This window comes from Podarcis tiliguerta (assembly GCF_965153285.1).
Source record: "Podarcis tiliguerta genome assembly, chromosome: 8".
NCBI classification, from domain to species: domain Eukaryota; kingdom Metazoa; phylum Chordata; class Lepidosauria; order Squamata; family Lacertidae; genus Podarcis; species Podarcis tiliguerta.
Window position 1 is genome coordinate 2937855 of NC_139541.1, and position 14455 is coordinate 2952309.

The 14455-nt window shown below is 47.8% G+C and overlaps 1 protein-coding gene across 1 annotated transcript; it reads right to left on the reverse strand.

The window, feature by feature from the left end:
• Positions 1–3766: 3766 nt before the first annotated feature.
• On the reverse strand, positions 3767–9970 carry DUSP2 (dual specificity phosphatase 2). Its single transcript, XM_083454554.1, has 4 exons — positions 9364–9970; positions 7979–8121; positions 6676–6895; positions 3767–5977 (listed from the first exon to the last, which is right to left on the reverse strand). The coding sequence occupies exons 1-4, from the start codon at positions 9953–9955 to the stop codon at positions 5763–5765; spliced, it is 1170 nt and encodes a 389-aa protein (XP_083310680.1). The 5' UTR covers positions 9956–9970; the 3' UTR covers positions 3767–5762.
• Positions 9971–14455: the final 4485 nt, after the last annotated feature.

Below are 14455 nucleotides of genomic sequence, written 5' to 3' on the forward strand. Positions count from 1 at the left end.
CTTCCAGAAACTGCAGTCCGTGATCGAAGAATCCAAACCGTTCCTGTTTACACCATTTGCGAAGCCAGCTGTTCACTTCCACTATTTTTCCCTCTCTCCCTGGGCCACGTCGTTCAACTGGGAGGACAGATGAGATGACCTCTTGTGCATTTAATTGCTTCAATTTCCTGCCCAGAGCCTCGTAGTCTCTTTTGATCTTCTGGAGGCTATTGCAAGCAGTGTCATTGGTTCCCACATGAACCAAGAGGAAGGGGTATTTGTCAGTGGGTTTTATGATTCCTTGCACTCGTTCAGTTACATCTTGGATCTTAGCCCCGGGGAGACAGCACACTTCCCGAGACATCTTGTCAGGCCCACAGATCACTGCTTCTGTTCCCCTCAGTAGGGAATCCCCTATCACCACTACACGCCTCCTCTTAGGTTTGGTCGGGGTTCTTCCATGAGCTGTCTGTTCCAAGGTCGCCTGCACATTCCCTGAGGACTGACTTTGCTGCTCGTCTTCATATACCTGATCGACTGTAATGAGGGAGAGATCCTCAAATGGAGTCTGCTCTTCGTCTTCCATGCTAGGGGAGAGGACCTCAAAACGATTGTGTATTTCTAAACAATCAGAGCGAACCCTGGGCCTCCTACTTCTTTGAGTCACGTTTCTCCATATATCTGGCTCCTGTGTTGGTGAACTAGCCTCCTTCTCAGGGGAGTCCCCTGTCTCCTCCTTGGTGGAGACGGTGTGCTCTGTTGCTTCCAAGAAGAGCTCCAGCTCTCTAATTCTTTGGAGCGTAGCTACACGTTCCTCCAGTTGATGGACTTTGTCTTTTAGGAGGGCAATCAACATGCAATTGCTGCACGTAAAGCTGCCTGCAACCTTTGGCAAGATGGCAAACATTGCGCAGGAACCGCAGGCGACTGCAGCTGTTCCCTCCCCCTCCATCTTGAGAATGTGTCGTTCAATTTGAAGCATTAAAAGCGCTTGGTGAGGAAACCAGCCCTCCCGCAAATTGAGTGGTGGTAGTGATGAAAGGGAACATATAGAGAGGTACCTGATCGACTGTAATGAGGGAGAGATCCTCAAATGGAGTCTGCTCTTCATCTTCCATGCTAGGGGAGAGGATCTGAAAGCGATTGTGTATTTCTAAACAATCAGAGCGAACCCTGGGCCTCCTACTTCTTTGAGTCACGTTTCTCCACATATCGGGCTCCTGTGTTGGTGAACTAGCCTCCTTCCCATGATGTTTTTGGGGGTGGCCTTGGGTTAGAGATGTGGGCAATTTCAAAAGTCTTTATAGGGGCTTGTGCACCATTGTTCTGGGTCTCTCCTACCTCCTTGTAAGGAGGGCAGGGAACTCTGTTGTGACAGAAAAATAAAGCTCTGCCTTGCTTTCTATGGAACTTGCCTCCATCCATTCGTCTCTAACTGATCACGGACTTAGGGGACTCAGTCCCTTGGGCAGCAAAAGCCAACCCCCCTATTTTATCTATAACACCACCTCCTTCCCAAAGCATAGTTAGTGCTTTCCCAGATTTGGGAAGGAGATCTTAAACCATGTCTGAGAGGTTGCAGGTGTAGCTTTGCCTCTACGCAAGGTAGGATGCAAGGTAGGATGTCAGTGGGTTTTCAAGGCACCAGACCTCAGATGCTGGACTCAGCTGATCAGCTAGTGGCAGGTGTCTGTGATATGCCCATGGTCCTCTATCAGGGTTTTTTCCCCCTGGAAGAGGGAAGGATTAGAAAATGTACTCTTCCCCCCCCCCTCCCCTCCATCTCAATATCCCACCTGCCACTCACAGCTAATTCCTCTTGCTGACACACAGCCTGGATCCCCCCCCCCCCCCCCGCAGAGGGATGGCTCTGGTCTAGACAGGGCAACTTGCCATGATCCAGAGATGGACTGATTGAGGGCAAGCAGAGGTCAGCTAAAGCTCTTGGCCTCTGCGAGGAAGGGGGCATCAATCTTTCTCCGCCAGCTGCCTTGACAAAAACATCAGAGGTAAGGTCAAGCCACATGGCCACAGCTAAGCTTCCACGAGCTTATTCTGTAATCAAATCAAAGTTCTGTACCAAAGGAACACCAGTATTATTTTAAGCAGCTAGCGCTGAACAGCAATGAAGCATCTGAGCTAGACTCCTGGGTTCAAAGCTTACATCACTGCAGCCATAAACTCTTTAGGACTGGTGACATGACTGATGAGAACTTTTGACAAATTGAAGGGTTTTATTTTTAAAAAGGGACGCGGGTGGCGCTGTGGGTTAAACCTCAGTGCCTAGGACTTGCTGATCGCATGGTCGGCGGTTCGAATCCCCGCAGCGGGGTGAGCTCCCTTCGTTTGGTCCCAGCTCCTGCCCACCTAGCAGTTCAAAAGCACCCTTAAGTGCAAGTAGATAAATAGGTACCGCTTTATAGCAGGAAGGTAAACGGCGTTTCCGTGTGCTGCGCTGGTGCTGGCTCACCAGTGCAGCTTCGTCACGCTGGCCACGTGACCCGGAAGTGTCTTCGGACGGCGCTGGCTCCCGGCCTCTTAAGTGAGATGAGCGCACAACCCTAGAGTCGGTCACGACTGGCCTGTATGGGCAGGGGTACCTTTACCTTTACCTATTTTTTAAAAAGAGACCACTTGTAGTGTGGATGCACCCTACTTTAAAGGTAAAGGGAGCTCTGACCATTAGGTCCAGTAGTGACCGACTCTGGGGTTGCGGCGCTCATCTCGCTTTATTGGCCGAGGGAGCCAGCATTTGTCCACAGATAACTTCCGGGTCATGTGGCCAGCATGACTAAGCTGCTTCTGGCGAACCAGAGCAGCACATGGAAATGCTGTTTACCTTCCCGCTGGAGCTGTACCTATTTATCTACTTGCACTTTTACGTGCTTAGAATCATAGAATCATAGAGTTGGAAGAGACCACAAGGGCCATCGAGTCCAACACTGTTGGCTCATGTCAAGTTTGTGGTCAACCAAGACTCCTAGATCCTTTTCACATGTACTGCTCTCAAGCCAGGTGTCACCCATCTTGTATTTGTGCCTCTCATTTTTTTTGCCCAAGTGCAATACTTTACATTTCTCCCTGTTAAAATTCATCTTGTTTGTTTTTGCTTTCAGACTGTTAGATTGACCTTGCCTTCCAGGGTTCAAGAAGTTGTGTCAGCTGGGCAAAATGTCTGTGTGTGTACAACATCAAGCTATATATTTGTTCAACTTGTCTAAAAACTTGTTGTATTTGTTTTACCTTCTTCCTCTGTTGGTTTTTCTTGTGTTCCAGAAGATAAAAGTGGGCTACACCTATACAGATGACTTGGCCTTGGCTCACTGACTTTCCAGCGCAGACATCGAAATTGTTAAAGCCAGTCATCCTTGGCAGCAAGGGAACACACAGAGGGGACAGAGCAAGTGCTGGTCTGCTCTGGGAGTGACCTCTCTGCATACTTGGAAGCAGACTGGGAAGGGTGATGGGGAGCAGCAGGCAGCCAGGAACCTAAGCTGGGAACGAGCCACGTCCCAAGGGCATGAGCCTCTCCATCCTGGCTGTGGCTCAGAGGGCTGAAATGATCTCCTGATACCCAGGACTTTTGTTCCTTTGACCAAACTGTGGGAGGCTGCGGGAGGCAGTGGAAGACAGGAGTGCCTGGCGTGCCCTGGTCCATGGGGTCACGAAAAGTCAGACACGACTAAACAACAACAACATCAACAATCCTTGGGATGCAAGGTGCTATTAAACCAATACCATGATAAATAAGGAAAAGACTGAGCCAGTCTCAAAGAGACTCAAGAAGCAATATAAAAACTGGTTGTTTATTGCAACAGGTAATAATAAATATAAAGTGCAAAAGACATTTACGATCAATGTCAGTCAAGAAAGAGCTGCTTCTCTTTCTTCCACAAATGTACAAATTGTATATTGCGGGGGAGGGGGCAGAAAGAGGTCACTGGGCACAATCCCCCAGAAAGTTTGCCTGTGCAAGCCTCATTGAAATGAGTGGGAGGTACACAGGACAGCCCAGTGAGTTTACGACAACACCCTGGGGAAGGGAAGGAGGGGTTTATTTGGCTGCAGTGGGTGTTGTCCATTCTCAGTGCATTCAGAAGAAGAGAGCCCCTTCCCCTACCCCCCCCCGCCTCCATACCAGAAGGCAGGGATATTTGCCTGTTCTTCTCCAGGGCTGGGTGGGGGGACAGCTGTACAATTGGCAGTGAATTCTCCCCTCTTGATCTGGGGATGCGGAACCCAACTCTCACCCTAATAAAGCTTATCGACTCCCAGTTTCACAGCATATATGAATAACGAGCAACCCGTTACGGATGGAGCTTGGTTATCTATGGCTGACCTGCATAAGGCTGGAGACCAGAGGCAAGCAGCTCATACCACTTGGACAATGGAGATGCAGTAGTTCAAGGGTATAATCTTACTTCCTATGCTTAAAATAAAATCTGGTCTACAGTTGCTTTGAGGATAGTCAGGTGAAGATAGCCAACCAAGCTTCTTTTTAAAAGGACCTCTCACTTACATATTACTCAGTCTTTAAAGCTTCAGTGAAACAGCTTCACTTTTTCTGACAGAAGGCAGAGAGAAGCCTTTAAATGGGGAAGTGTGCTATCAATTCAGGGCCAGCTGATCAAGATGTAGAAAAGGAGGGATTCTGGAGTGCCTTAGCCACAGGACTATAAAGTCACCTCCATTCAACCTGAATTCTCAGGCTGAAGGGAGAATTAGGCCAGTTGCGGTTAAGTCTTCTTCAGCTTTTTCAAACCTGGGACTCACCTTAAGTCCAAACAAGCACTGAGGGACATACTTGTTTTGTCCTTTTGGCCAAGCCACAACCCAGCAGTGATTCCCAGTGCACCAGCTGAAGGGATGGCACAATGGTGAACAGACTGTTGGGACACAAGCAAGACAGACTCAGGTTCCGAAAGGCCAACTCAGCCTATGGAACTTAGAGGGTGTCTAGATGCCAGTCACCCTCTCTGGTTAACCTTTCTCTCAAAAGCTGTTGCGAGGATCAAATGAGAAGAGCCTTGTTCATGCCACCTTAAGCTCCACGAAGGAAGGGTGAGATACACACCGGCAACGGCTATCCAACTATAAGCCTCTCGCTGGCTTGTTCACATTTTATACTTCACTTTGACATCAGCATACCATATAGGGTACAATGGCTTAACCCAGCCTTTGCTAACTTGGTGTCCTCCAGATCTACAACTCCCAAAGTGTCCGAAACATCTAGAGAACACCAGGCTGCTGAAGGCTGGATTAGCACAATATCATTGCATTACGATAATCAGTTCCCACTCCCCCAAGTAGCTTCAACCTCACAAAAAGAAAACCTTCTGATAATCCTATCAGGAGTCTGCAGCACAGCTGCATTACCATTGCTAGGATATGATGCCACAGCGTTAAGCTGCAATTATTTGCGGTGTAGACAGTAATGATCAATAAGCACTGGCTTTGGACTGTAGCAGAGAAGGTGAGAATGCATCACCTGAAGAGATCTGGCCTTAAAGCTCTTCCCCAACAAAGGGACAGGACAGCTTCCCAACACACAGTTGGAGCCACCATCTTTTCTTCACTCCTGATACACTCTTGTTTTGCTTTTGTAGTCATGAGATTGAAGTCAGGATTTAGTGCAATAGAAAACAAATGAACAAAAACCACAACATTGTCCTTTGCTGCAGCACCCGCTTGGAGATGTAAACAGAAACACACAGTATCAGTCTTTTTGTCTGCAGAGAGGAAGGTTGCCCCACCCTCCCAGCTGGGTCTGTGGGGCGGCTGGGCTAATGACACAGCACCTCCGTCTCGAACTGCAGGAGCTGCCCCATGAAGCCAAAGTTGGGAGAGATCACCCCACGGCGCTGCTTGACAAAGTCGAAGGCCTCTTCCAGCCGCACCCGGCGGCTCTGGATCAAGTAGGCAAGGCAAATGGTGGCCGAACGGGAGATGCCAGCTTGGCAGTGCACCAGCACACGCCCACTGCTGTTCTTCACCGAATCTGCAGGAGGAGCAAGCAAGAACAGCCACATAAGAGACAGCCCACAAGAGCAGTGCAGCCCTAGAGCCAGAAGCAGACATATCCAAGGAGCAAGGTGCATTTATGGGGCAAGGGGGCCATTTTTGTTGCCTGCATGGTAGGAGGAGGATGTAGCTTAGTGGTAGAGCATCTGCTCTGCATGCAGAAGGTCCCAAGTTCAATCCCTGGCATCTCCAGGTAGGGCTGCAGCCACTGCCAGCCAGTGTACACAATATAGATCTAGATGGGCCAATATGAGGCAGCTTGCTGTTTTCCTAATTCATAAGAAGGGGAATCTTCTGCCAAGATACTTCTCAAAAGAAGGGTGGGGGTGTGCCTCTGTGTGTTTGCTTGGCATTCTGCACGGTACAGCTTTGGAGGTCAACCCCCAAAACCGTCTTGCCACTCACAACATTAAGCAAAATAGAGGTTCAAAGCATATCAGTGTGCCATGGGAATAGCAAATCTCTCAAAATCTCTTCCACTATCACAAGGGATAACTTAATCCTCTGGAATATGAGGCAGGTATGGATGACAGTTTCTCTACCATACATCTGCCCCCATTTGTGGCAAAATCCTCCCTACCAAGTGGCAAGATGGTGCAGACAACCAAGCTCACCATCAGGGAACAAGGGTTCTTTGCGCAGAAAAGATTTGCCTGACTGGCCACCTGCACTTACCAATGAAGTCAATGGCTTCCTGGAACCACACGCTGATCTCAGCCATGTGGTTGTCTTCCACTGGGATGCTCTTGTACAGGAACTGGCCTTCAAAGTAGTTGGGGCAGCTGGAGGAGACGTTGAGCACAGCAGTGATTCCGAGGGACTCCAGAACCTCCCGGTTGGAGGAGTGGTAGCAGCTGCCCAGGTAGAGGAATGGCAGAATCTCCACTGGGCCCCCCTGCAGAAGAGAAAGAACAAGGAGAGTGCGCCCATCAGCCTTTGTGCCAAAATAGGATTGATGGTGAATATTGTAGGGATGAATCAAGCAGTGTTACTACTATGCTATCAAGGTTTATTAGTAGATTAATAAACGAAGCTGATAATGCCAAGGTTGCAGGTTCAATCCTGTAGGCACAGCTGCAGGGGGGTGGACTAGATGACCCTCAGGGTCCCTTCCAACCCCACATTTCTATGATTCCATCATTTAGTTGGTTAATGGGCAAGAGCTTTGAGCTGAAGACAATTTTGCTTTTTTAAAAAAGGTTATTTGAGTCTTGTATGTTACTACAAAGGGGAGGAAAGAAAAAAACATTACAGATAACCCTTCCTTCTAACAAAACTTTTGCTGATTAAACTATAAACCCTTGGACTTCCTTGGATATCTTCACAACCATCCATATTGAGGTTTGGGTAATATGCAATCGTAAAAAAGAATAACTGATTTAAGTTTTTTAAATTCATCTGTTACTAGGCAGACCATAGGCACCAACTAGTGGGGCTGGGGGGCTGAGGGCCCCCCAACATGCTCAAGAGCTGTGCCTCAAAAAAAATCTGCAGTTGCCGTGTGCGCATGCTGTGTGATATGCTTGCCTTAATCATGGAGCCTGTGCAGCATGTGCACAACACATTAACATGTCGCACGACTGACATCAGCACATCACACGGAATGCTGGTGTTACTTGCGTACGTCATGTGGTACCGGCCCCCTCAGTTGCGGGGGCAAGGCAATGCGCTTGAGACAGACAGTGCATCAGGTGAAATCCTTAAAGTAGGCGACAGCTTGGTGGTTACCAGCTCCAAGCCTCAGGGAGAGGATGGACAAGAACACCTGAATAAATATACCTTTATGCAGTCTCAACTGTATTTTGTCATGTGAGCAGTAATTTTACTAAGATTACTCACATAGCAAAGTCTAGACAGTGCAATTAAATGGCCCAGAATATTAATTTTAAAAAATATCTGCTTAGAGTAATATATGGGGGAGGGGGGATTGGTATTTTGACTTCTTGCTGCTTTGGTCTCCAGATTCACATGAACTTACCTGGTCATACAAGGGAGTAATTGCTTCTGTGCTGTTGTCTTCAGGGCTTTGGAGAGCGGGAGATGGAGACGGAGGCGATGTAGCAGGTGTTGGCGACATCAAGCACAGTTCTGGAAAACTGGCTTGGAAATTCTCAAAGCCACCTAAACATCAGATGAAGGGAAAGTTTTTAGTGTGTATCTCAGTTGGGGATGAATGTTATACATATGCAACCACTAAGGACATATCGGATTGGAATAGTTTATAGTGACCACACATTTCATTCAGATCTATTCATAATAGTGACTAATCTACTTTGCCTTTAAAATAAACTTTCATTAAAAAGTACCTGCAGTGACACCACTATTGTGGCCACAAACTTTAACTTGTGTTTGTGCTATCTTGTATGATTATTTTATGCATGGATGGGCCCAGATTTACTGCTGTCAGTAACAAATGTATTTATTTGGTATCTGGCGTTGTGTTTTCCAATTTAGTTACCACTATAGCAGTCAGACTTAGCTGCAAGTAACCTTGGGAACAGCTGGGATGAGTCTGCTTGGGATACAGCAATTCTATTCCAGGGCTATCCTGGCTTTATGTTAATGCCTCCTAATTAAACTAATAAAAAAAAATCCCCCCTAAAACTGAATTTTCTTCAGTTCTCCCAATTAAAGATGCAGTTGGACTCAAAGGTTTTGGGGGAAAGATGAGGAACTCAGCTAAGTGTAAACTTGTCTTGGCAAGTTAAAGCGTCTAGAAAGATTGCCATAATACATCAAGGCTTTTTATTTTTTCCTATCAAGTCAAATGTTTGAACTTGAAGCAACTCCTTTCCACCCCAAAATAATTATAATTATGAATGTTATCCCACCCACCATCCCAAAATAGCACAGGATAAAAGTTAAAGTGTCTAGAAAGATTGCCATAATACATAAAGGCTTTTTATTTTTTCCTATCAAGTCAAATGTTTGAACTTGAAGCAACTCCTTTCCGCCACAAAATAATTATAATTATTAATGTTATCCCACCCACCATCCCAAAATAGCACAGGATAAAAGTTTAATAAATATAAATGGATTGCCTCTTGACTAAGATCTACTTAGAGCAGGCCTCCTGGAATTAATAGGCCTAAGGTAGTAATGTCCATTAATTCCAATGGGTCTACTCCGAGTAGGCCTAGCATTTGATGTAACCTATCATGTATGTCCCTGTAGAGTGGGCAAATAGAGAGGCTGTGACTGGCCCACCGTCACCTAGCGAGCTTCAGATCTCCTGGGTGGGGATCTGAACCCCTCCGGGGGCCACCATCCACGGGCCCCTCCCTCCTTCAAGCCCCATCCCAAAGACTCTCCCCTCGTGTCTCGCCCCCTCCCCCCGGAAGCCCCCCTGGCGGCGGGGCTCACCTTGCAGCAGGTAGATGTGCGAGGTGCCGGCCCGCTCCTCCCGCAACAGCGCGTTGAGCAGCAGGCGGGCCAGGCTGTCGGGGCGCAGCGCGGCCGGCGAGCAGCTGGCCTCGTCCAGCACCACCAGGTGGCTGAGCTCGCCCTTGCGCAGGCGGCCCAGCAGCGCCCGGTCGGGGAGCAGCCAGTCCAGGCTGACGGCGCTCCGGCCGCGGGAGCGGCGCCGCAGCAGCCCGTTCCAGTGCACGGGCCGCGAGTCCAGCAGGTGCGCCTGGCAGAAGGCCAGGAAGGGCCGGCAGTCCAGCGCCAGCGTGCGCGCGCTCTCCCGGGGGTCCCGCAGCAGCGCCGCCAGGCCCGAGCTCGCCAGGGGCACCACCTCCTCGATCACCATCCCTGCGCCGGCCCAGGAAATCCTTGCAAACAAGAGTAGTAATGAAGGTGGCTGGAAGCGGGCGAGCTTTTGCGCAACAGTCCCGGCGATGCCTCTCTCGCAAAGCCGCGGAGGAGCTCCTTGGGTCCCAGTCTGCAGCCCAGTTCCGCGCGGGAGCTTAAGTACCGCGCCGCTCGCGGGTGGCGCTCCTCCCCGGGCCGCCATATATGGAAGTGTGCGTCACCGAGGAACTCCCCGGCCGGCCCTTCCCCCTCACGTGGAGGGTGAGGAGCCGCGCTCGGTCGGCGGCCGGGATCCGGAGGCAGCCAGACGGCATGAGATTATCCGCCTTGGCCCATATTGGGGAGGAACTGCTTCCTTTTCGTGCCAATCTCTTCCGTCACCAGACCTCAAAGCAGCCGCAGATGGAAGTTCGAGACTCGCCTGCTAAGAGGATCAGCCTGGCCCCTGAGAACGGGAATATGCGCCTAATATTTCCCTTAAAACTCTAAAGGACTATACGTATGTGTGAATGGGCCACTATAGGCGTAATACACTACAGAAACATTTTGCATATTTCCTTCCTTCAGCTCAAAGGGTTCTTTTCGGGGAACTGCATTTAGCAGCCAATAATCATGGAATCAATTAACTGTCTGTGGACTTGGAAGAGACCCGAGCGTCCTCTGTTCCAACCCCTTGCGACGCAGGAATCACAGCTAAGAAACCCCCTGGCAGATGACCACCCCCACCGCTGTTTAAAAACCTCCAATGAAGGGCAGTCCACAGCTTCCCAAGGCAGTTCCTTCCACTGCCAAACAGCTCCTAGCTTCAGAACATTCTTCATATTTAGTTGGAATTTCCTTTTTTGCAATTTGAATCAATTGGTTTGGGTCCTACCCTTCAGAGCAGCAGAAAGCAAATTTGCTCGGTCTTCCATGGGACAACCCTTCAGATATTTGGATAGTTAAGTGTTTTTATTTATTTACCTGATTCTCAACTGTTGTCAAGAAATCTGATAAAGTCTTGTCTCTTTTTTTCTTTTGGTGTGCTGGGCCTAGTTGATCACACAAAAGGAGTGTGTGTGTGTGAGAGAGAGCGAGAGAGAGATGCCCCCACAATCATCTAAAAATTATGCTTGGGGATTATTTCCCCTTCCTCACCTACGCCAGTTGTCTGCTTTGTCATAACAAATTAGCACATACAGTGGTACCTTGGGTTACAGGCGCTTCAAGTTACAGACGCTTCAGGTTACAGACTCCACTAATCCAGAAATAGTACCTTGGGTTAAGAACTTTGCTTCAGGATGAGAATAGAAATCGTGCGGTGGCGGCGCAGCAGCAGTGGGAGGCCCCATTAGCTAAAGTATTACCTCAGGTTAAGAATGGTTTCAGGTTAAGAATGGACCTCCAGAACGAATTAAGTTCTTAACCTGAGGTACCACTGTACAGGCTCCATGGGAAGAAAGAATTCAGCAAAAAGGATCACCCTCTCCTCCTGCCAGCAGGTAGTGCTGCAGTCATTAAGTGATTCAATCATCCAAGGATGTGCTTCTCAAGAGATTAAGACACAGCAGAGTCGCAAACATCTAGGATGTTCTCTCCTGATTTGCATTCCCTGATTTGTGTTCCCCGACCGGCAGCCCTCCTGAACTCCTGTTCAATGAAGCTGTGCCACCTGAACATACACAACAGCTGTGTCCCAAATGTACACACCTCAGCTTAACTGCAAAGGGAATGTGGATTCTTATGTTTTATTATTTCAGATAAAAGCTGGTCTGAGGTGAAATGCATCCAGCAGCAGTATTCCATAAGAAACTACAGGACAGACACAAATTGTGGCAAATGTTATGTGTACAGTGGTATCTCGCAAGACGAATGCCTCGCAAGACGAAAAACTCGCAATAGGAAAGAGTTTTTTGTTTTTTGAGTTGCTTCGCAAGACAAATTTCCCTATGGGCTTGCTTCGCAAGACGAAAACGTCTTGTGCCTTTTTCTTAAAACCATCAATGCATTCCTATGGGAAACCGTCAATGCATTTCCTATGGGAAACCGTGCTTCGCAAGACGAAAAATTCACAAGACGAAAACACTCGCAGAACGAATTAATTTCGTCTTGTGAGGCACCACTGTACTCTGCTTCAAACACCAGTGGGGGAGCACTCTGGAGCCAGAGTAAACAGTAATGTGTACACAGCCTAGGACTGCAGCTCTGGGCACAATTAACTTGGGTGTAAGTCCCAGTTAACTCAAAGGTGCTCTGAGTAGACAAGTGCAAGATTCCACTGTAAATTGCTGTATTGAAGCATATTCCGAATCTGCTGGGAGGTGGGGCTCAGTCAACAAGGGACGGAATAGAAGCAGATTCAGGTCCTGAGGGTGAGTTTCAGCTGAGAATAAGAACTAAAAGCTTAAGCTAAAGACTTAATGAACAAATGTGAATTCCATCATCCCAGAGAAGAGAAGGAGGTGAAACTGGTAGCTACAGTGTGGAGTTCTTAACTCCTGTATACCGGAAACTGATGGCAATAAACAACATGCTTTATTGGTTTTGATGAGGGTTATAAATATTGTACGTATTGAGTACCATTTAATAAGCAGCCTCTGACTTTTATAGGGAATTCCACAGTAGCATTTAGGATATTGGAAACACAACTTGAAACTGCAGAATGGAGACTCCTTGTTCATTTTTCTTAATCAATTAGGATATAGAGCAAAACTGGATCATGAACTGGAATATTTTCAGATCCGTGTTTTTAGATCAGGTGCTGATGCTGCTTTTTATATTGCTTCTTAAACGTCTGCCTGGTCTGCGCAATACGGAGTAAGCAAGGACAATAAAATGCATTTCGAGGAATCACACACGGTCACGTGAATGTATGCTCAGCTGATTTCCATGAGAAGCTGGTGATGCGCTGAATGAACACTCAGGCAGGCCTACACAGTGGCCTTTGAGAAAGAGCATGAACCTGGTGCCTAGGGAAGGGCAAATGCACACAACTCAAAACAAGCCTGTGACGCTAAATTCAAATCACTTTTCAACAGACCACCCTGGAGCCAAATATAAAGCCATACAGTGGTACCTCTGGTTGTGAACAGGATCCGTTCCGGAGCCCAGTTCGCAACCTGAGCAGAACGCAACCTGCGCCTGTGGGTCACAATTCACCGCTTCTGCACATGCGTGTGACGTTATTTTGAGCATCTGCGCATGCGCAAGCGGCAAAACCTGGAAGTAACCCGTTCCGTTACTTCTGGGTCGCCTCGGGACACAACCTGAAAAGATTTAACCCGAAGCGTCTTTAACCTGAGTTGTGACTGTATCTGTTTCCCAGTGGCCATTCAGAGTCAAACAATATGTTACATTTGCCGTATAGTTAGGACTGTCCCGACCGTTATCCAGGGCAAGAGCCCCATGGCTTTTCTTCCCTGGTTGGCCCCCTCTGCTGTCCCCTGTCCTGGCCACCCTAAGCCAGCTGTCAGTGGCTGCTATAGATGGGGTGGGAGGTGCTATTCCATCAGAGACGGAAGGAAGATGCAGTTACCAGTTCACTTGACTTTTGTACATGGGAAGTTGTCATCTTGCCCTTTGCTTCAGGGGGTGAAATGTCTTATAGTTTGCCCTTGAAAAAAACAAAAGCTGTCACATGGTGGAGTTAGGAAATTGAGCGGGATAAGGACCGTGGCCTGGGGAGGGCAAGCTTAAACCTTTGTCTCTACCAAAGTCCCTCTGCTCAGCACCAGCTATTCACTATGTGGAGAAAAGGTCTCTTGGTGCCTATTTCTTAAAAATCAGAAAACAAAACCTACCATAAAAGGGGAAATGGTGTGTCAAAATGCCACTTCTAATCTGACCCTGAGTCATTTCAGTCCAGGCAAGGGATGGAAGAATCTGTCAATTTTGGTCCTCTCAGTTTTTAATTGCTCCAGTCCTAAATTCATTCTCCACATTTTGTTATTAAAAAAAAATAATCATGAAAACTCATGCGCATTCTTCTAATACCAAATTCTTCTAATAAACACATTTTATGTACAATTTTAACTTAGGTACACATTTTTTGCAAGCAACTTTCCCTAACTTAATGCATTTTGGGGTGCTATTTTCACCAATACATTCATTTTTATGCACACTTTCCCAGTCTTTACACTGAATTGGAGCAAAGGTCATTTGGGTTTTCCGAGGATTGCTGTTTGTTCCAATTCAGCTGTAAAGAGTGTGTTTTCTAGGGGAAAGCTGCAGGGCAAATACAAAACGGCTCAGACCCATGCCTAGAAAGCATGGAACAAGTGAAAAATTGCTCAGGCCTGTGCTGCACATTTGATTGATTTGGCTTAAATGAAACATGAATGGAATTTCGTTCTCTCCTCGCCCCCTGCACCAGGCCTTCTCCAGTTGTTCCAGTATACCTGAAGGAGCGTCTCCACCCCCATCATTCTGCCTGGACACTGAGGTCCAGCTCTGAGGGCCTTCTGGCGGTTCCCTCACTGCGAGAAGCCAAGTTACAGGGAACCAGGCATAGGGCCTTCTCGGTAGTGGCGCCCATCCTGTGGAACACCCTCCCACCAGATGTCAAAGAGAACAACAACTACCAGACTTTTAGAAGACATCTGAAAGCAGCCCTGTTTAGGGAAGCTTTTAATGTTTGATGCATTACGGTATTTTAACTGTTTGTTGGAAGCCGCCCAGAGTGGCTGGGGAAGCCCAGCCAGATGGGCGGGGTATAAATGAATTA